Here is a 21,742-nt window from a genome sequence, read left to right as displayed (position 1 = left end):
CACCAAAATACCAAAATTTTGTGCGATACTATTTTTATGCTGTCTTCTTTGCAAAAAATATAAAGTATTTGCAGTAAACTTTGCAAATTATTGAGCATTTAAACGGTTTACACTGTAAAACAAGTGTATAGGTATGAATACACCAAAATACCAAGATTTTGTGCAATACTATTTTTATGCTGTCATCTTTGCAAAAAATATAAAGTATTTGCAGTAAACTTTACAAATTCTTGAGCATTTAAACGGTTTACACTGTAAAACAAGTGCATAGGTATGAATACACCAAAATGTTGTGCAATACTATTCTTATGCTGTCTTCTTTGCAAAAAATATAAAGTATTTGCAGTAAAGTAATAAATTACTTAACATTTAAAGGGTTTACACTGTAAAAAAAAAAAAAATGCATATGTATGAATACACATGTTTTACAGTGTGCGTTTGTGAGTTGTCGTGGCCGAGTGGTTAAGGCGATGGACTAGAAATCCATTGGGGTCTCCCCGCGCAGGTTCGAATCCTGCCGACAACGTCATCCCTTTTTATTTTTCCTTATTTATCATTGAAGGATTGTTATTCTAGGTATTTAGTTACATGTAAACAAATATCTGAACGTTTTCACGAAATGTCTTCTCTAATTCATAAAATAGGGACTGAAGCTCCCTGTTGTACTGCTGTTCTGCGACTGTCAAGTGTTATTTGTAATGAAACAGCGCCCCCTACTGCTGAATCATATTTATGGCAGTTTCATTTGGATTTTTATTTTTTTTCAAATACAGAAAATATTTTGCATTTTATGGACATGATTTGGTCTTAAATGGCCTTAAATTCGCTGCCTTATAGATGCCCTGCTAACAATTAGTATATAATACATATATATGTATAATCCAAAACATTTACCAATCCAATACAGTCCAATACATTATGTATTTGTAAAGTCTCCATTGCCATACTGTATATACAGAATGTATTTATATTTCTATTTTTCTCTGTATATTTTTCAGAGTGTTGTTATTTTTTGCATATCTTTTTTTTCAAATTTGTTATTGTGTTATTTACACATTATTTTGTATTTATTCTTTTGTATTTATTCTTGTCAAATTGTGCACTAATGTGACAAAGAAATTTGCCATATGTTGGATAAATTAACAATGTCTTATGTTGTATGTTTTACATATAGCTTTACTGAGAATTAATGTACAGAGCCTCTACTTAATATATGACCAATAATTGATACTACTACACGTATAAAATATTGCTCTAATACTTTATATATATCCACTTAATTATATTCCTATTTATATATATATATATATATATATATATATATATATATAATAAGATAAAATAGTCCTTTATTTATCCCATATTGCATTTACCAATTTATATATTCCCAATACAATAGTATTAGCTTGCTTGCTATTATTGTATTAATTTTGGAATTTTTGCTATTTGCACTTCTGGTTAGATGCCAAACTGGGTAATTCCGTTGTGTATGCACCTGTGCTATATGCAATGACAAAAAAACCTCTGTGAAACCTTAGCATGTAAATAAAAAAACAGGAACTGATCACGGTTCAGTTCACAGTCAAATGTGTTCAAATTTGGGAAATACTTTCAGATATGCCATTGTGCAAAAGCAGGTTACTGTGAATTTCTGTCCGCTGTGATATGCCTGAACACCTCACCGAAACTAAACTTTGAACAAGAAGCCCAATCCTTACCTGTGTAAATAAACTACGACACAGTAGCTACAGTAACTCACAACTTCCCATAAGAGTCTAAAATTAAATTTGAAAAGAGTTTCCTCCCGGAGATTTAGCTCTGCTGCTCGCTGTGAGGAGAATAATAATAGCAGGTAGTAATTACTGTGTGATTAACTCAAAAGAGGAAGACCGAGAACAAAGAGCTGGATGGCTTTAATTCAGTTCAGTGACATTTAAAAAATAAACGACACCTATAAAATCTGGATCATGTACAAATATGATTTTTGTTCCTAAAAAATCTAAATAAATAGCTTATTTTAATAGACGTCTACTCTCTAATAATCAGAAACGATGGTACTCAAGTAGTCAGGTCATACAAGGACTATATCCTCTCCCCCTTTCAGAGAAGGATTTCGAATTTGATATAGATGTCTTCCTTTACTCATCTTTCAAACAATTAAATTGTAGACGTTGTTGTCCTCAAAGGAGCGTCCTTTGTCCTTAAGGTGAAGGTGGACCGCTGAATCCTGGCCTGAAGACTTGGCTCTCCCGTGTTGAGCCATGCATCTGTGATTTTCACACGGATATCACTTCCATAGTTAGGTCCGGAGCAGTATCAAGTGTGTCATGGATATGAGACAGAGAAGGAGGTGATGGGAAGGCAGAGCAAAGAGCAGTAGGACGGGTGCAGAGGCTGGACTTGGCCCGGTGACGCCTTGTAGGACCTCCAGTCCGAACCACTTCCTGGTTTACAGCACGGAGACACCTCACACCTGCAGACACGGACGCAGAGGATTTTAAATGCAAGTCTTTGGATTAGTTCACACAATCCTGATTCTGCTAATCAGGCCCAGGTAAATCTCTTGATATTCGAGTGTCTGTAGCAACATCACTGTGTTTGTGCGCTGGTGGTGCGCTTATATGTCAGCCAACACTGATTGTTTGCTGTAGCTGAAGAGGTAAGCAAAAGCAGTGACCGAGATCCAAAAAGCAAGCTGAAACAACTGGCCCTGTAGAGTTTCTAAAAACGCTTTAACAACAACTCAAAAAACATGAAAAACAGCACAAGGTGTTGACCTGGCCTCCAAATTCACTAGATCCAAAACTGATCAAGTATCTGTGGGATGATCCACAGAGGCCCCTCCCCTCAAAGGCCACCACCCCACTAACAACACTGTATTGCCAGACACCACAGGACACCCTCAGACGGCCCATGTCCATTCTCTGATAGGTCACAACTGTTTTGGAGGCACAATATTAGGTCATAATGTTATGCCTGATCTGTGTATGTATATATAATGCATTGAATATAGATATGAAGATATGTGGTAATATAAAATGGATGTGTTTACCCTTTTTGCTGACTGTAAGTCCTCCTGTCTCTGAGAAATGATGCTACTGGTTACTGAATTTCACACAGATCAATCTATATATGAAACTATACCAGATTATATAAATTCTGTATAAAAAGCTTTTGTTTCTTCGGGTCTACTTGGATGAGTGGCAAAACATTTTGAAGAACCTTAACAAGTTCAGTTGCCTTGGTTTTAACCTGGATGACTGAGAACCTTCACAAGCCGTGAAGGAAACAGAGTCGCCTTCAGCAAATAGGGAGAATTGCAGAGAACAAGTGCTGGGAATGTAACTAAGGTTCAATGAAATCATTGCCTCTTGTTGTCAGGAAGAATGAAATAGATTCTATGAATCCTACAAGTTTCAGATCCTCTTTCAGAGGTTCAGAGTGATTCAGAGGAAAGACTATGATCTAAACTTAGAGACTTACTGGAAAGACAAAACTAAGGGACAGTAAAGGGCCTACATACTCTAGGCATAGCTTATATGCACATGCTCCACTGCCTTGTGTCTTTAAATTACACATTCAGATGACAAACTGTTAGGAAGACGCATTCTGACCTTAGGAAGTCTCTAGAGAAAGGCTCATCTTAAAGGGGAACTACTGTTGTTTACAACCTGGACCTTATTTCTGGCATAAAAGACGATCGTTTACTCACCCATATAACTTTTGTGTAATTTGTAGTCCTTCGGTAGATATTTAGATCTGCATATATCCATATAGTGGGAGTGAATGGGGCACCGAAACGCAGCCTCTAAATAACGCATTATCTGCCGCAAAACTCGTTCATTTCACCAATATTTTGTTATGAGACGCTAGTGCCAGTCCGGTGTTACCTGCTATGGTTCATCCACAACCTCAGAATTGGAAAAATAGTCAGCCATGTTGCAAAAAACTAGGAGTCGCAAATTGCAGGTAAACAAGCTGACCATCGAGGGTGCGCGCGGTGCTCAGAGATGACATCATCCAGGTCAAAAGACATCTTCCAGATGATGATAACAGGTAACTCCGGACTCAATGGGGAATAGCACTAGCGTATCATGACAAAATATTGGTGAAATGAACGAGTTTCGCAGCAGATAATGCGTTATTTAGAGGCTGCGTTTCGGTGCCCCAGTCACTCCCACTATTTGTATATATGCAGATCTAAATATCTCCCGAAGGCATACAAATTACACAAAAGTTATATGGGTGAGTAAACCATTGTATTTTACACCGGAATTAAGGTCCAGGTTGTAAAAAACAGTAGTTCCCCTTTAACTACACAAAAGTTGACAAGACTGGTCCATTCAGTTTGCTGCCTATATAACAATGACTGCTTTTTTTGCTGCTGCACAAATGTGGAAGTAATATTATCTACTTTTCTGTTTTGAGATCTCAGTGCTCTGTTGTACCTGGTGACGCTTTGGAAGAACTTCTTTTCGTCCTGATCCAGACACACGGCAAATGTTGTCCCTTCCTCTCCGCCGTTCACCTGCACCTTGTCCACCTTCACTTCTGATATGGAGATCTGCTGCCAAACAGAGAAAAGGTTGTGTGAGAGGACGGGGGTGTTTCCAGCGCGGAGTGTTTAGGTTCGACATTTACAACATACCTGGTTATGTCCTTTCTTCGACTTGGAGCACTGCCTTTTCAGGACCTCTGTCATTATCAGCTGCAGACTCCCTGATGAATCTGGACAGACAATACAACATGGCTTAGAGACGGGAATGGAAACCACATCGTCAAATCAATTAAAAGCAGGCACAGACATTTGGACTGTGGGTGGTACTCACCTTGCTGCTCACATTTACTATACGTTTTGTAAACATTAATCGATGTGCAGACGGTTTCTGCCTGTATCCACTGACTTCTTCCACTCACAGCCACCTGAAATCAACAGTTTTATTAAATCTCCAGCTCTTCACTTGTTGTCTTGTTGTTGGTGTTGCATGAGATCTGTGTGTGGAATCACCACCTTGTTGTAGGCGACACCTAGTGTTAAAGGTACAGCCTCCCGTTCTTCATCAATCCCAAACCTTTTGCTGGCTGCCCCTTTGAAAACAGATGAATAAACATTGTGAAGTTATTATAAGTTCAAGTTCAGGAACAATACCACGCCCCATGTCATTCTCTTTCATGTGCTTACCTATAAAGGTGCATCTTAACCCTCTCTCCTTCTCATCCGTTGACCCTTCGCATCCCTTCCCTTCGACCCTTAAAACCTTCTCATCCCTTCGACTCCTATTATCCTTTCCCTTTGACTCCTACCATCCCTTCCTTTCTACTCCTATCATACCTTCCCTTCGACTCTTCTCATCCCTTACATTTGACACTTCTCATCCCTTCAACTCGTGTCAAACATTTCCTTTCAAATTATATCATCCCTTCCCTTGGACCCTTGTCATCACTTCGACTCCTATCATGTCTTCCCTTCGACCATCCTATCATCCCTTCCCTTTGACTCTCCTATCATTCCTTCCCTTGGACCCTTGTCATCCCTTCAACTCCTATCACCCCTTTCCCTTCAACCTTCGACTCCTATCATCCCTTCCCTCCAACTCCTACCATCCCCTCCTTTCCACTCCTGATATCCCTTCACTTAAAGACTTCGCATCCCTTCCTTCGACCATTCTCATTCCTTATACCCCACTCATATCTTCCCATCGACCCTTCTCATGCCTTCCCTTGGACCGTTCTCATTCCTTGGACCCTTCTCATTCCTTCCATTCAACGCCTATCATCCCTTCCCTCCACTACTATCATCTCTTCGCTTTCACTGCTATCATCCCTTCCTTTCAATTCATCTCATCCCTTGGACCCCTCTCATCTCTTCCCTTTGGCTCCTATCATTGCTTCCCTTCGACTCATATCATCCCTTCCCCGCACTCCTATCTTCCCTTCCCTTCCACCATCCATTTCCCATACGTCCTTTCTACCAATACACTTCCTTGCTTCAATTGAGGTGTGGTCTTTGTTTGTTGAAGAGTACATTATTGAGCCTTACTCACCCATGGCCTTCACAGCTCGTGTTCCAGCGGTGTGCCCAAGCTCCAGAGAGTGAATAAACACTTCCTTTCTCCTCTCTCCCCCAGCCAGGGTGAGCTGTGTGGAGGAAGGAAGTCGAACATTTAGTTCATTGAGAGAGTGAGCATTAATTGACGGTCATTTTTACGCCTGTGTGTGTGGCGCTCCACTGACCTCAGCTTGATAGAGCTGCACCAGAACAGGCTGGTCGGCATGTCGGCAGTAATAAAGCATCAAGTCAGCCAGAAGAGGGGGATGCTCCGTGTTGCCACTGTTCACTGAGACATCGTCATTCTTAGAGCCGGTCTGAGACATAAGAGAATATACATGGTGATAATTGGCAGATAGTTGCTGGGAGATGTGTACCTTGTTTCCTTTTTGTTCCCAATGCTTTCTGATCAACTCATAAGAGTAGCCTGAGTAATTCCTTGATCTGGATTGGTGCTCTGTTTGCTTCCTGACTCCTTGTATCTTGAAGTTACTCACTTTACCCCCAGTGAGCTGGATCTTAACTGACTTTCAGAACTAGTTTGGGTTCCAGCTCTGAAAACATTGTCCTCTTATGTCCATATAGTATGACTTCCTGTTAGCTTTTGTGGTAAATTAGATTCCTGCTCTTCTCTTCAGCTGTTCTCTTGAGGTTTACTGTGTTATGTGTAAAGGTTATCACAATGACATGAGGAAAAATACCTGACAAAGGACGTCAGAAGACAGACTGAGCAGACTGAGGATGTTCCGCTCGTACCATGGATCCACCATTCCCAACATCTGCGCTATTTCGGTTGTACTGTTCCCCATCTGTTCGCCATTTGACTCCTGTGAGAAAGGAAAGATATGAGGTATAAATACTTAATAATACTAATTATTTAAAAATATAATTAAATTAAAAAAATTGTCCAGAAACTTTGGAAAATTGGCGTAGTGGCAAGGTAACGACTGAGGCAGATTTTGCTACAAAGCACTGTCTGTGAAAGCAGCCACTGCAGAGCATGGATAAATCAGGGCCAGCAGGCAAGTCTCACACAGGTTTTTCAGTATTCAAGTCATTCAAGTTTTGATTATGTGGAAGGTGCAGAGGTCTCAGAAACTCATGTAACAAATATGATGCGTAATAGGGTTAATGTCTTACAAATGATCAATAATGTATATGTACAGTAAATGTTTATTATTAGTTATAAATTTGTACCATATCATCTATGAATGCTTAGAAGGTAAAAGACTGAACCAGATGACGTGTGACTCAGGCTGATGTTCTCACCACAGAGGCGACGGTCTTGGTTAAACTTCCTATCTGTCCTTCAGTTGGTGTGTGCCCTCCTCCTGTACTTCCAGTTCTCCTTTTGGTAGGAACAAAGTAAAACTGCAGTTTGCACGCCTTGGTGAGTTGGGGGCATTTGCTCTCTTTCTGTTGCAGGTCACTGTATGCTCTGGCCAGCCTGCCGGCCTCCCTGTCGCCTCCAAACACCACCACTTTGACCAGTGTGGGCGCTTCCACCACACCTTCCTCATCACAGCTCAGGATCGGCCTCCTCCGGACGCACACATGCTTCTGCGGAGAAAACGGAGAGATGGACACCTGCAGAGGACGAAACTTTCTGGACAAGGACCTTGAGTGTTTGAGCTGTGACCCAGTTCTTTGAAAGTCTTTGCCAAAATCATCATGGTAGCCCGCACGGTGGCAAATGTTAGGACTGCGGGAATTCTTGAAAAGTAAGGAGAAGCGCTCAATGCCCAGGAGAGATTTGGACTTTTTTTTGGGTTTCTTTCTAGGCTTTGGTTGACTGTCTTGTCCTTCTTCTATGTCCTCATGTGCCGTGTCCTCGCCCAAGTCGCTTTCCACACCTGAAGAGCTTGATGGCACAGACCAGCTGGAGGACAGAGAGTAGATGGAAAACATGGAGTCCCTAGAGGATGAAGATGCAGTGGAGATCCGATGGTTTTGAAACTCATCATACGCTTTGGGTTCGTCCAAATCGTCTTCCTCGTCCACGCTGGTTTCGTTGGTATAATCCTCATCAATTTCTGGTTTGAGGAAACAGTCTGGAGGTGAATCCAGGTCGGATTCAGTTGCAAGAACGCCTTTCAGGATATCTTAACAAAGAGCAGAATTCATAGAGTTAGAGTTGGATACAACTGTGGATGGTGTACAACAAGGTAAAGTAAACTAGCTGATTACCAAAGATATCGCTTTCCCAAGTACATGTTCGACATTTCGGCAAGGGCAGCGTGAAAGTCTCAACAGCACCTAATTGAGAGGAGGTGACACTGAGATGTTTGAGAACATTCACACCACAATTAGAAGAAAACCAAAGCAACAGATCACAAATGCCTGTCTTACCAGAGTCTGGGGATTCATCAACACTAGAAGGAACAGCAAGGGTTTCTATAAGTCTCTCCATGCTGTAGAGGAGACCCTGTCTCGCCATCCTGAGATCTGCTGCAGAGGCTGCTGTCTCCATGCTGTTGTTCACTGCCTCCAGGAGCTGCTCCAACTCCTCACTTTCTTTTCTCTGGAGGAACATTTGAATAAAGTTGCTTTAGCTGCAAAGTATAAGAACTTGAGTATCCAAAAACACTAATGGACTGAGCTGATGCATCACCCGCAGGGCAGCATGGACGGCATGCAAGTCGAATTTGGTGCCCAGTGCAGCCTGAAAGCTGTGCAGAATCAGAGTGATTGTCACGTCTCTGTTTGACTGCTGGGTGGTACCCAGATGCTCAAACACGGACTGGACCTCTGGAGAAACTTCATCGTCTTGACTTACCAACAGCACCAGTCTAATAAAGACACAAACATGCATGGATAAGTACAGAAATCGTACTTCAGGTTCCTTTAGTCTAATTTTTAACGTCAAGACTTGAACGAACTTACATGGTTTTGGAGCCGTGAACCTCATGGGACATACTTTGCTCTGTTCTCACCAGTCTATGGAATAAAATACCTACGACGGAAACAGGCAGAAAGTTAAATAAACACTGTATACGTCTCAGAAAGTTAACACTACCCTCAAATAGTCAAAGGATACATGATTAGCAGTTTCATGCAACTTTTTTACAACCAATTACCATCTACACCGATCTGCCACAACATTAAAACCACTGACAGGAGAAGTAAATAACCTTGACCATCTTGTGACAACCAAAAGTTCTGCTGGGAAACTTTTGGACCTGGGGCGGCACAGTGGGTGTGGTGGTTAGCACTCATGCCTCACAGCAAGAAGGTTCTAGGTTTGAATCCATCGGCCAACTGGGGCCTTTCTGTGTAGAGTTTGCATGTTCTCCCTGTGTCTGCGTGGGTTCTCTCCGGGTTCTACGGCTTCCTCCCAAAGTCCAAAGACATGCTAGCTAGGTTAATTGGTGATTCTAAATTGGCCGTAGGTGCGAGTGTGAATGGTTGTCTGTCTCTCTGTGTTAGCCGTGAGATAGACTCTATCGCCAGTCTCTCACCCCATCACCGATGACCATTTACCATCCACCTAGACTAGACCATGCACAACCCACCCCATAGCAATGACGCTCCTTGATGGCAGCAGCCATCCCCAGCAGGAAGCAGCCTGACACAGTCTGATCTGTGTATTGCACACTGCTTTTCAGTGCATATTAACTGCAGTGATACCTGGTGCTCGGAGCTCCTGCTGGATGATGTTGAGCAGACGTTTACAGGCAGAGCTGCAAGGTTCGGGCCAGGTCAGGAAGCTACGGAACAGCAGCGAGGCCTCCTGCAGCACGCCGCTGTCCGGAGCCACGTAGGGTGCCTGCAAAGAGACAGGAAACTTGTAAAGGAGTCTTTTCTTGTACCTCTGCTAATCATCATAAATGACGTCCACTCACTTTAAGGAGGGTTGACGAGAACAGGAGGGTGAGGGGAACCACCAGTTCATACTGACACTGCTCTAGCACCTGGAAAAGAAAGAAAAAAGACCTTGAATTGAAGCTGTTGTCTCAGTGGAAGGCTCAGAAAATAATGTTGTTTCAGCTCTTTACCTCCTTTGTTTTCCTCAGAATTTTCTGCAGAAGAATGAGGAAGTTGTGGGCATCTCTTTTCACAAGTTCCTCCAAACACCAGCGGTTGATGCACAGTCCGGCTGTAAAGCGGGCGAAAACAAACACACACACGACCTGAACTATTTCTCTCTTCAGGTTTCAGTCTGATGACGAACCAGATTTACACGGCAACAAAAGGCAACCGCACGTCGACTGCAGCAGTTTCACTTGCTGCCAAATTTCTGAATGGTGCTCTTTTCGTTAGAGATTTCAAAACCGGATACTCCCCCGGACGCAATGTCGTCTGTCGCCACTTTCAATTCCCATTTCTTCTCAATCAGATGGACAACATGTTCCTCATTAGTTAACTGTGTGTGTGAGGTTACATGACATTTTGACATAATTTATTTTAATGCTCCTTCTATATTCATTCCCTATGTGAGTTATTTGTTTCTGTGTAGGGTTAGCGTTACAAATAAATGTGGTTTTGGCACCTACCGTTCCAGAGCTGCTTGTCAGGGGTGTTGACACCCAGGTCACAGAGGCAACGCTCCAGGACGTGCTGGATACGATCTTCGGTGCACGAGCTGGTCTCCATCGTCCCCATCGTCTTCACAACGTCCACACAGAAATAACAGACGACGATAAAGCAGAAAAAAACAGGAAGTACCAAATATAAAAAACAAGAATGACACCCTTTTATTGTGTACTGGTAAACCAACGGGTCTCTTCAGTAATTCGAACTTCCTGCTGCTGCTGCTGCTGCTTTATAATCATTGTTGTTCCTTTCCAGAAACAATCAAATGAAATACATAAAAAGCTTCAACTAGCACACCCCACCACCACCACCCTCCAGATAAATAACAGACATCTATGATGAGTACAGAGAGGACTGGCACTTCCTGCCAAGAAAAAAAACCAATGAGTCAATTCGTGCCAACAGACCGGAGATTAGCTGGTCAACAAAACAGCCGCCACAACTTCTTTATTTTTTTCCCCCCCTCCATTCTTAAAATCAGCTGCTGACGACAGATTTCACGTGAGTCAGAAGAGTCTTACAAAACCTGTTCTTATTTTAACCCTGACCCGTCTCCTAGAATCAACAACCTCGAAAACAAGTGTAATTACAAACAGTCAGGGAATAGTTCTGGAGGCTGGCCTGCCCCAGATCGCATGTGGTTTCGGTGACGAACGACAACCACAACAATGAAAAGCACTGGTCGGCCACTTCATTAGGCACGCCAGTGAAACCGAACGCATTCTATTAATATAGTCCTGCGCTATATCAAACCCAAGAATGTCTCAAAATGTAGATTTTGTAAAAGTATAATAATGGTTGTGACTTTACAGTAAATACTATTGTTGCTCTGTACTGTATTTCATCTATGGACATACAAAGACTGACAATAAAACAATGAATTACATTTTTTCATTATGAGTTTTTGACATGTTAAGAGATGAAAAGGATAAGATGCATGAAATAAGAAATTCTGTCTTTGACAGAGTAGTTTTGCACCTTTAGAATAGTGATAGATCTCATTTTAAGCATCAGCGTCACTGAGAACCTGTGAGAAAATCTCAGTAACAAGTTATATTAGCTTATTAAAGCAATTAAGGATCAAAACTGGCACCCCAGAGGATCCAGTCTGGCCCCATGGGATGAATTTGCAAAGTGCAAGACATTAACTGCAATTCTTTCAATAAACCTATTAATCCTAATTTGTCCGCTTGGGTTAATACTGTTTTAGTCAGAGTTGTGGACGTAACCAAACACCCAGACTCGAAATGGTGCTTATTTTCAGGTTGTTCATAAAATTTTCCAAATGTACTTGTAATTTTTGTACTAAAACAACGGGAAACATCTGGAATTGTACTTATTTATAGGTTATTATGCCATTATGTTACTGGTCGGGCCCACCCAAGATCAAATGGGGCTGTATGTGACCCCCTAAACTAAAATCAGATTGATTTAAGACGTTTCATCCTATTTATATTTAACCCACTATCACACAGATGAACCACCGCCTTCCTGACGCCGCTCTTCCAACATCAACTGAACATCCCAACAGCCCTGAAGCTGAGATTTTGTGCACCATCTGCTCTACTGGGACGCATTCTTTGCCGCCAGTGTGCCTAATGAAGTGGCCGGCGAGCGTAGACACCGAGCTGGTGTTGCTACGGCCGTGAGATTAATGAGAAGGAATATTTTCCCCATGGTGCTACTCCAGGATGTGAATAAGGAAGCAGTAGCCGGGGGTCACCTGCGCCCATCAAAACAGGAAAAAGCCCTTCAGGGACGTACAATGTAAAATTAAAGACAAGACACGGGCAGGAAGATGGACATTAAGCAGTTGGAATACACATTCAGCGTGCGAGCCACTACCCTTTTTTATCTATTTTAACAGTTTCTCCATAATTTCTGCATCGTCAACCATTGAAAGGTTTGCACTGTGCACTACCTCTTTTTGGACTCGGTTAGAGGATGCACATGACATTTAGTCACGGCCGTTGTTGCCTCCTGACAACAACACAAGCTTAAAGCCTTAAAACTGCGAAGTAAATCATATATATATATATATGTGTGTGTGTGGGTGATTTATTTGAAGCAGCTCATTGTCCACTGAGGAAGCAGGTGTTGATCCATTGTGTCATTCTGTCAGGCTACGCTGCAAAGACTTCCAGTGTAAACTTGACCTTCAGCAGTTTTAATTCACCCTTAGCAGCCTCGTTTTATTAAACACGCGGCCTAGAAGACTGATTGTATTGAGCAGCTTTTAAAAAGAAGGGGAACAGGAAATCTGCAGAGCTTGAAACACTTTGCATTAAGATCTCACGTAAGTGGCTGGTTCCTGCCGGAGCAGAGAATGTATGAAACTATAAAACAAAACTACCAACCTGACACACTGTGGATACACATGCTGCGGGGTGAAACAAATCCAAGAGGTTGGGAGTCAATGAAAGGAGAGAGGAGAGAGGAGACGGGAAACTTACCTGCGACTGCTGAAATCAGTGCCCTAAACCATCCCAGATCTACCGCAACTGAGACACGCCAGCGCAGGGAAACAATACGGAGACCACATCCTCCTTCTGATGGTGCCTTTTCAAAAATAGACCCTTCCAACTGCAGCCGTCAAGAGAGCGTGTGCTGCAAAAACAGGAACTTGAGTGAGTCTGCGCGGACAGAGCGCCGGCTTGCACAAGACACTGTGCCGGTGCTGGAGGAGGAGGAGGAGTCTGCTGATTGTGACAGACCTCGTTTGACACGAGCAAAGTTTTGGAACATGATGCCCGGGTAACCAGATCCAAAATAACAGGAGATTTGAAAAACACTGACCATCTTGTGACAATTCAATGTTCTGCTGGGAAACTTTTGGACATTCATTCATGTGGATGTTACTTAGACATGTAGCACCCACCTAGACCAGACCAGGCACCCCCACCCCATAGCAATCATTGCCCATTGATGGCAGCAGCCATCCCCAGCAGGATGCAACCACAAAAACTCTTTAGGAACAACTCAAAAAAACAATGAAGAACAGCACAAGGTGTTGACCTGGCCTCCAAATTCACTAGATCCCAAACTGATCAAGTATCTGTGGGATGATCCACCGAGGCCTCTCCCCTCAACTTTTTGTGCAGCAGTAACAACAGACTCCCAGACTCTGTCAAGAGTGGAGTATGGTTTTGCTTTCGTAAATTTCCTGTCTATTGGGCGGTTTAAACTTCGGCGACAACGCAGACCCTAGCGCCGTAACTGCCGTGCACCTCTCCGGCAACGCAGGCCGTAAGAGCTGTGATTGGTCCGCTTGGTAATAGCGTGTTTCCGGCAATTTTCTAATTGATTGTATCGGATCAATAAAGATGGAACACATCAAGGAAAGGTTAACTGAGGAGGTCTGTCTTCGGTGAAATTTCTGAGAAATTTTCAGTCACCACTGTTGAAAGTGAAGCAGGAAGTGGAACCCAACTGGCAAAAAAAAAGACACAGCGCTGACTAGCGTTTGGTGGCGTTGTTACAGAGCGAACCAGACTGACGAGCGCACAAGTATAAATGGCTTGCCCTGGCGTAGGCTACGTACGTAGGTTACGTCATCTATGTCCTGTAGTACCTTAAATGGGCCTTAAGAAAGGCCCACAAGTTCTCAGTAGGCCAGGTGAAGAACAGGGTTGAACATGTCGTTGTTCTTTCATCTTTAAGGCCTTTACTGGCTACAGCCACACAGCGGAGCACTTGGATTCATGCAATGGAGCAGTGTCCTGCATAAAAATCATGACCTTCTTGAAAGACCTTTTCCTGTACGACTGCTTGAAGAACGTGAAGAACGGGCATCTTCAATCCGAAAAGGTGGAACCAGACCAGCCCAGTACCCCACCTCTGCCTTGCTGGAGTGGAAGTGGAGCTCTTTGCTATAACTGGTCCAAACACAGGTCCATCCACCTGGCCCGTTAAGAGTCACTCTCATCTCCTCAATCCATAAAACCTTTGAAGAATCTGTCTTCAGATATTTCTTGGCCCAGTCTTGACGTTTCAGCTCATGCGTCTTGTTCAGTGGTGGTCTGATTTTACCGTTCCTCACCTCTGAGCCATGTCTCTGAGCTCTGAACACCTTGTATTTCCGGTCACTCCACTCATTTCTGGTTGTGGAATATCACAGGACTGGAGGACTCCTGGAGGACAAACACACCACAACAACCAGCCATAACAATCTCTCTGGACAAGAAACTGCCAGGCCACACCCTCCCTCCCTCAGGCCACACCCTCCTTCCCTCAGGCCACACCCTCCCTCCATCAGGCCACACCCTCCCTCATTACACAAACACACATCACCTGAGATGATTCAATCCAATAGTTTATACAGCCTGGAAAACATATGGTCAGAATACCTCAGTAGACTAATGAAGCAAAGTGAAGCTCTAACTTTGAGGTGTCATGGAGTACTTTAAATACACTACTGCTTATACTACAGATTACTTCATATGCACTAGTATTAATACTACAGAGTACTTTATTTGCATTAGTAGTAATACTACGAAATACTTTTTTCCTCAACCATAAATACTACAGAGTACCTTAATTGCATTACTAATAAAACAGAGTACTTAATTTGTATTAGTACTAATACTACAAAGTAGTTTAATTGCATTACTACTAATACTACAGAGTACTTTATTTGCTCTACTACTAATACTAAAGAGTACTTTATTTGCTCTACTACTAATACTACAGAGTAGTATATTTGCACTACTACTAATACTACAGATTACTTCATTTGCTCTAGTACTGATACTACAGAGTACTTTACTTGTACTACTAGTACTAATACTACAGAGTACTTCATTTGCGCTAGTACTAATACTACAGATTACTTTACCTGCACTACTACTAATACTACAGAGTACTACATTTGCATTAATTCAGTTACAACAGAATACTTTATTTGCACTGGTAATAACACTACAAGTATTTCGTTTGCATTAGTAGTAATACTACAGAATACTTTATTTGCTCTACTACTACTTATACTACATTGTACTTTACTTGTACTACTAATACTACACTTTAAATGTATTACTACTAATACAGAGTACTTCATTTGTATTAGTTCTAATATTACAGATCACTCTATTTGCATTAGTACTAATACTACAGAATACTTAATTTACTGTACTACAAATACTAGAGTACTTTATTTGTATTAGTACTAATACTACAGATTACTACAGAGTAGACTAATAATTAACAATAAAAACAGAAGTTGTATTTCTAGACAAAGTCTCAATCAGTTTTCTTTACTAAACATCAGATAAGTTCTGCAGCTCTCTGATGTTTGCAGCTGGTTTCCTTTAACAGACCGGCTGATGATAAGGCTTGACAACGGAAGTGAAACTCGTGTGATCATCGAAGAGATGTCTACAATATGTCACGTTATATCTAAAGCTACTAATAAACGTGTTTAAAATGAATAGAACTGTTTTGTCTGAAGCGAAGACTTGTTCGTTTTAACGTGTGGTTCTAATAATCTGTCGGAAGATGTCGCTGTTCTCTCTGCTCCACGGCCGGAGCCTCTCCTCTCCACGAGTGGACCCCTTCTGTTCCATTATGACAAGAGAGGGAATGGGACAGAAAGAGATAGAGGTGGGCAGAGGTGTGACTGCCGGGCAGGCAGAGGCAGAGGGACACGTTTAGAGCCAGCTGGGCTTTTGCCACATCTAGTTTTAATTTTGTTTTTCCTTTAAAGAAAAAGTTTTGTTTTCGTGCGTAAACGGGTTCAGGCTGTTTCTCCAAATTCCTCAGAGTTGCGCTTCACTTTGAGACTGAGCAGTGTATTTGGAGTTAGTGGTCTGGGTGGAGTTTTCTTTGCCTCGTAAGAATATTTCATTTAGTATCTCACATGCTTCGCGTCCTGATATCTCCCCTCATGTGTCTGAGCATCACTGCCTTTTCTCTTCATAACTGACTCTAGTCTTATTATATTTTTCTCCACTCTCTTCCAGCGCTAGTCTCCCTGCGGTGCTCGGATTACAATGCAAAGGATTTTGGAGATTTGGGTCACCTTGGTGACAGTTTCTGCGCTGACCGAGCGCGTCTTTGGAGGGTACGGGCTCAGCATGTTCGCTGCGCAGTCGTCCCCTCCGGACCCGTGCTACGACGAGAACGGGAACCCTCGGAGATGCATCCCCGACTTCGTCAACTCCGCTTTTGGGAAGGACGTGCGCGTAACCACCACCTGCGGCAACCCGGCCGCCCGGTACTGCGTGGTGACCGAGAAGGGCGAGGAGAGGACTAGGGACTGTCACACGTGCGACGCCGGGGACCCCAAGAAGTCCCATCCACCTGCGTATTTGACAGACCTCAACAACCCCCACAACCTCACCTGCTGGCAGTCTGAAAACTACGTGCAGTACCCGCAGAACGTCACCCTCACCTTGTCGCTGGGTAAAAAGTTTGAGGTCACCTACGTGAGCCTGCAGTTCTGCTCACCCAGACCGGAGTCCATGGCCATCTACAAGTCCATGGACTACGGGAAGTCGTGGGTGCCGTTTCAGTATTATTCCACGCAGTGCAAGAAGATGTACAACCGGCAGAATAAAGCAGCGATCACCAAGCAGAACGAGCAAGAGGCGATCTGCACGGACTCCCACACGGACATGCACCCTCTGACGGGCGGGCTCATCGCCTTCAGCACCCTGGACGGCAGACCGTCGGCGCACGACTTCGACAACTCCCCCGTGCTGCAGGACTGGGTGACGGCCACCGACATCAAGGTGATCTTCAGCCGGCTGCACACTTTCGGGGACGAGAACGAGGACGACTCGGAGCTGGCCCGCGACTCCTACTTTTACGCCGTGTCCGACCTGCAGGTCGGGGGTCGGTGCAAGTGCAACGGGCACGCGTCGAAATGCGTCAAGGACCGAGAGGGGAATCTGGTCTGCGAGTGCAAACACAACACGGCGGGGCCGGAGTGCGACAGGTGCAAACCTTTCCACTACGACCGGCCCTGGCAGCGCGCTACGGCCAGAGAAGCCAACGAGTGTGTGGGTAAGGCTTCCACTTCTTGTTGTTATTTCATTTTGGAGACGCTTTTAAAATCTAAACTGCAGCATTCATGTACCAGTTGATGAAAGAAATAATTCTTTTTCGCCATTATGCACAAAAAAAGTAAAAACAATAATCTCTAGTAAGTTGTTTATTCGTTCAAGATGATTTTACTCGTTCCTCTCATAGATGCAGCTCTCCTTAAAGGTTCATTTAACCAATTTAAGAAATCTTAAGTTGTCTTCTATAAGGAAAATTTGTAAATAAATGGACATTAAATGTAAATCGTTTGGATAAATAGATTCTAGCTGAGGCAAGGAGAAGAAAAAAGGCCTTAAATGACAAGAGAAAACTGACCCTGCAGGAATTAGACGACTAGATACAATTATTTGATTGAATTATTCTGAAATTACATCTGATTATTGCACTTTTACATGTTTAAAACAATTTAAAATTGTTGGATCAAGCTTGTAAATAAGTAAATGTCAAATGCATCTAAGTGCACTTCCAGAATTCAAAAGCCTAATTCCATGTGCAAGAAAAAAAACAGGCCTTTTTCACATTTATCCAACTCAAAGAAATCTCCACCGTGCATCTGCCTCCGAGCAAACAAACCCAAATAATTTATCCTAAATGCAAAGACAAAACAACGAAGAAAAATGAAAAAGTCCCTACATGCTCTGCTCAATTCTGACCCTTGACTTTTATCAACGTTCGGGGGAGAAAATTCTTGAGCAGGGGGGGAAATAAAAGACAGGAAGTCATTTCAGCAAACAAAGTGTGCCCTGTCCAACCGCGTGATTGCTTTTCTGACCCGCGCGTTTCCGACTGTAGTAGCAGCTTTTGATGGGAAGGAAACATTGCAGCTGCGGAGATAGACTGCAGGGGCGTGTTGTGTTTCCATAAGCAGGTGCTATTGCAGATTGGACGGGAGATTAGGGCGGTTTCATTGACATTTTTGGCACGTAGAGTATAAACTGCCACTTTGGAGGCAGTAAACTATTCAGAGAGGAGGACAAAGCCAGAGGTAATTTGAAGCCAGATCTGTGTTTTTATTGTAGGCCGAGTGTATTTGCCGCGATGCTTATTTTCTGCCGAACAGGAGGGCTTATATCAACAACTCAGAACCCCCCTCCCCCTCCTCCCGAGCTACAGCGAACCTGGAAAAGTAACAAGCCCCGACACTGCCATGGTTTGCTCAACCAAACGGAACAAAGTGAACAAGTTGTTCCCCCTTGGCCTCCGCCTTTCGCCTCTGCGCGGCCAGCATGTGAGTGTATTTTACTAAAACAAAAGGTTGTCACTCGCGGCATCCATCTCGCTGTCAGTGGGGGGGGGGGGCCCTTCCCCTTTCACCGTCTCGCTCTTTGTGCGAGTGGTGTCATCAGATAAAACCAGACCGAGCATGTCTCCCCAAAGAGGAAACAATGAGGGTGGCCTGACACCTTAGCATGAAAGAAGAAGATCCTCCCAGGGGAGGGGTCGCTTCCATTGAGCGCCGGGGTCCGTGCGCGGTCGGTGCTAATGATCTGTCTGGACGCCTCCTCCCTCGCTGTAGGGGTTTGAGGAAGAGAGCTGCAGTGGTGGGAGAGCTGGCTTCACTTATTAGCGGCGGCAAAAAGTCAACGTCCCACGGCTTGGCATGCGGGATGGAAATCATTTTTTCAATAGGAGTTAATGGCAGCAGCAGCAGCCTTCACGTTCATATCTGTTGGAGGTGCACGGCTGACAAATCTGTTCACAAAACAAGGCCTGACAAGGGCAGAGTCAAAGGGTAAAGGGTGGTTTCTTAACTTTTTAGCATCAGGGGTGGTTCGATCGGCCCGTCAGGCCGAGGAGCATCTGTGTGACGTAGCTACAAAAGACGCAAGCGATGCAAAATGTAATTACTACGAAGAAATGTAAAACTGCCATGAAGAGATGCAACGTGGCAGCAAAGAGACGTGAACAGACTGAAAACGACGACAAAAAGATGCAAAAACAGCCTCAGAGATGCACAAACTAGATGCCAAAGAGGTAAACCTATTATTAGATGTTAAAATAGAACTTTCATGATGTAATGGATTGATTACTAATAGCTACCAGATTCAGGCCTATCCAAAGTGACACACAACAGATGCAGATAGATGCAAACATGTAAAATGACTGATAACAGATGCAAAACTACCACCAAGAGACACAACAAGAGATGCAAAAATAAACAGGAGACTATTACACATTAAAATCGAAGAACCTGAAGGGTTGTTGGTTAAAATTTTGGTATCATGGATGGATGGATGGCTTGCTACCAGACTGCAGGAAAAAAACGTTAAAATCCACCAAGAGACGATTACAAAGAGATGCAATTAGCGGCGCAAGCGATGCAAAATGCACAAATGACTTGTAGGAGATGGAAAGCTACCAGGAAGAGACGCAACGAGACGTGAAGGGACTGAAAACGACGACAAAAAGATGCAAAAACCTAATACTTAGACACTTAGTGCAATGAACGTAGCAGTGCAAGGAATGCAAGACGTGCAAAACTAGGATGAGACGAAGAAAAATGGCAACTGTAAAGACAGACAGATAGATATCATGGATATGAAGAGATGTAAAAAGTGGTGCAAGCAATAAAAGATTTGAAAAGAGACGGAAAACCACCATGAAGAGACGCAAAAGGAGCTGCTGATATTGTTTTATAACAGACTAGAAGAATAAAAAAGGAAGAAGCGTGGTCAGTTAACTGGTTAATACCGTGGATGCATCAAGGCCCAAGTGCATCTGGACCAGAACCTCTGCATGGAGAGACTGATTGCGAGTGAGAACAATGAAATGCCGACAAAGGAGATCCAATCAGGCAACTTAAGACATGAAATGACGAATAAGAGACGCAGAACTACCACAAAAAAGACTCAACATGGCAGCGACGTGAAGAGAAGTTTCTTATAGCGCAAAAGTGCTCAGATTCTTACAGCGGTTCTGGTCCAGACGCTTAATGCATCCATGGTATTAACCAGTTAACTGACCACGCTTCTTCCTTTTTTTAATCTTCTAATCTATTATAAAACAATATTAGTAAAAAACAAAACTTGCACCATCTTTTTGCATCTCTTCATATCCATGACACTGACAAGTTAACTAAGTGAGCTCAGTTTTATTCCATTTTAGCGTTAAATAACACCGATATACAATCAGAAGTTTCTAACTCTTCATAAAATACACGTTTGACCACGACACAAAATTATTTCCACAAATGAACGACTGGATTAGGGAAACACGCGCATATGGTGACACGTCAAGGGTCTCCGGTCCCGGGCAGCTGCTTCATATTCTCCCCATGCTCGGCGTAGCGCTGACCCCTAACAGTCAGAGGGCCCCCGCTCCTCTCCGCTCCTCTCCTCTCCGGGGCCTGACTGATGGGCTGTGAAGGGAGCTGTGGGAAACCCCTGCTTGCCAAGTGGGTTTCGAGGCGAGATGGAAATGGTAGCCTCGGCCGCTCACACGTGTAATTTTGCACTTGTTCGGCTCCGGCTTTTGTTTTCGCTGTCACTCTGCCGTGAGATGTTCTGTTTGGTAGCGGCCGCGGGTCGGCCGGAGGCGCGGTCGGCCTCGTTTCCACGCGCTTTTGATGTGCCGCAACCCCCAGATGTGTGTTTTTACAGGCTTGGCAGGCTTGTGTGTGGCTTTAGGTGTGAGATGTACACCGATCAGCCACAACATTAAAACCACTGACAGGAGAATAACATTGACCATCTTGTGACAGTTCAATGTTCTGCTGGGAAACTTCTGGACCTGGCATTCATTCACAGATATGTAGCACCCACGTAGACCAGACCAGACACCCCCACCCCATAGCAATGACACTCCTTGATGGCAACAGCACAAGGTGTTGACCTGGCCTCCAAATTCACTAGATCCCAAACTGATCAAATGTCTGTGGGATGATCCACAGAGACCCCTCCCCTCAGAGGTCCCCCCACTAACAACATTCTGTTACTAGAGACCGTAGGACACCCTCAGAAGTCCATTCTCTGATGAGTCACAACAGTTTTGGAGGCGCAAGGGAGACCTACACAATATCAGGAAGTTGGTTTACGGCTTTCTGGTGAGGTGACAGTAAGGCGATGCTTTCTGGTTTCACTTACAACCCGACCCGTGATGATTTGAGGTACGGACCGGCCT

The 21,742-nt window shown here is 43.6% G+C and overlaps 2 protein-coding genes across 5 annotated transcripts in view; one reads left to right on the top strand and one right to left on the bottom strand.

Annotated features, from left to right (window-relative positions):
- Positions 1–21,742, top strand: part of ddx47 (DEAD (Asp-Glu-Ala-Asp) box polypeptide 47) — a 262,281-nt gene that overhangs the window by 200,526 nt on the left and 40,013 nt on the right. Inside the window, exons 1-2 of one of the 2 annotated variants that reach the window (XM_084570182.1) lie at positions 16,328–16,409; positions 16,540–17,584. In XM_084570182.1, coding sequence (XP_084426308.1) covers positions 16,570–17,584 — 1,015 coding nt within the window. In that variant the 5' untranslated portion in view covers positions 16,328–16,409; positions 16,540–16,569. Of the gene's footprint in view, positions 1–16,327; positions 16,410–16,539; positions 17,585–21,742 lie in introns of those variants that run through there. The other variant, XM_084570181.1, reaches the window with a different exon arrangement.
- On the bottom strand, positions 1,748–13,134 carry LOC311506283 (phosphoinositide 3-kinase regulatory subunit 5-like). 3 transcript variants are annotated; one of them, XM_084570183.1, is made up of 17 exons: positions 13,036–13,134; positions 10,543–10,654; positions 10,045–10,145; positions 9,892–9,960; positions 9,677–9,815; positions 8,933–9,002; positions 8,661–8,838; positions 8,237–8,570; positions 7,319–8,151; positions 6,751–6,876; positions 6,235–6,366; positions 6,045–6,138; positions 5,012–5,088; positions 4,830–4,923; positions 4,649–4,728; positions 4,449–4,567; positions 1,748–2,473 (listed from the first exon to the last, which is right to left on the bottom strand). In XM_084570183.1, exons 2-17 carry the CDS (start codon positions 10,649–10,651, stop codon positions 2,326–2,328), a joined length of 2,703 nt encoding a protein of 900 aa, XP_084426309.1. In that variant the 5' UTR covers positions 10,652–10,654; positions 13,036–13,134; the 3' UTR covers positions 1,748–2,325. The 3 variants fall into 3 exon arrangements, with proteins under 3 accessions (XP_084426309.1, XP_084426311.1, XP_084426310.1); XM_084570185.1 differs by lacking the exon at positions 13,036–13,134 and having other exon boundaries at positions 8,237–8,305; positions 8,399–8,570; positions 10,543–10,926; XM_084570184.1 differs by lacking the exon at positions 13,036–13,134 and having other exon boundaries at positions 4,449–4,564; positions 10,543–10,926.

This window comes from Chelon labrosus, assembly GCF_963514085.1.
Source record: "Chelon labrosus genome assembly, chromosome: 21".
NCBI lineage: Eukaryota > Metazoa > Chordata > Actinopteri > Mugiliformes > Mugilidae > Chelon > Chelon labrosus.
The sequence above is the reverse complement of the archived record's forward strand: the minus strand, read 5'-3'. Positions and strand labels throughout refer to the sequence as shown.

Coding starts and splice junctions, on each gene's coding strand:
- LOC311506283 (XM_084570183.1), bottom strand. CDS start 10,651: ATGGGGACGATGGAGACCAGCTCGTGCACCGAAGATCGTATCCAGCAC. Junction 8,571..8,660: donor CCGTCCATGCTGCCCTGCGG/GTGATGCATCAG, acceptor ATGTTCCTCCAG/AGAAAAGAAAGTGAGGAGTT. Junction 5,089..6,044: donor ACGAGCTGTGAAGGCCATGG/GTGAGTAAGGCT, acceptor CTGTTTTCAAAG/GGGCAGCCAGCAAAAGGTTT.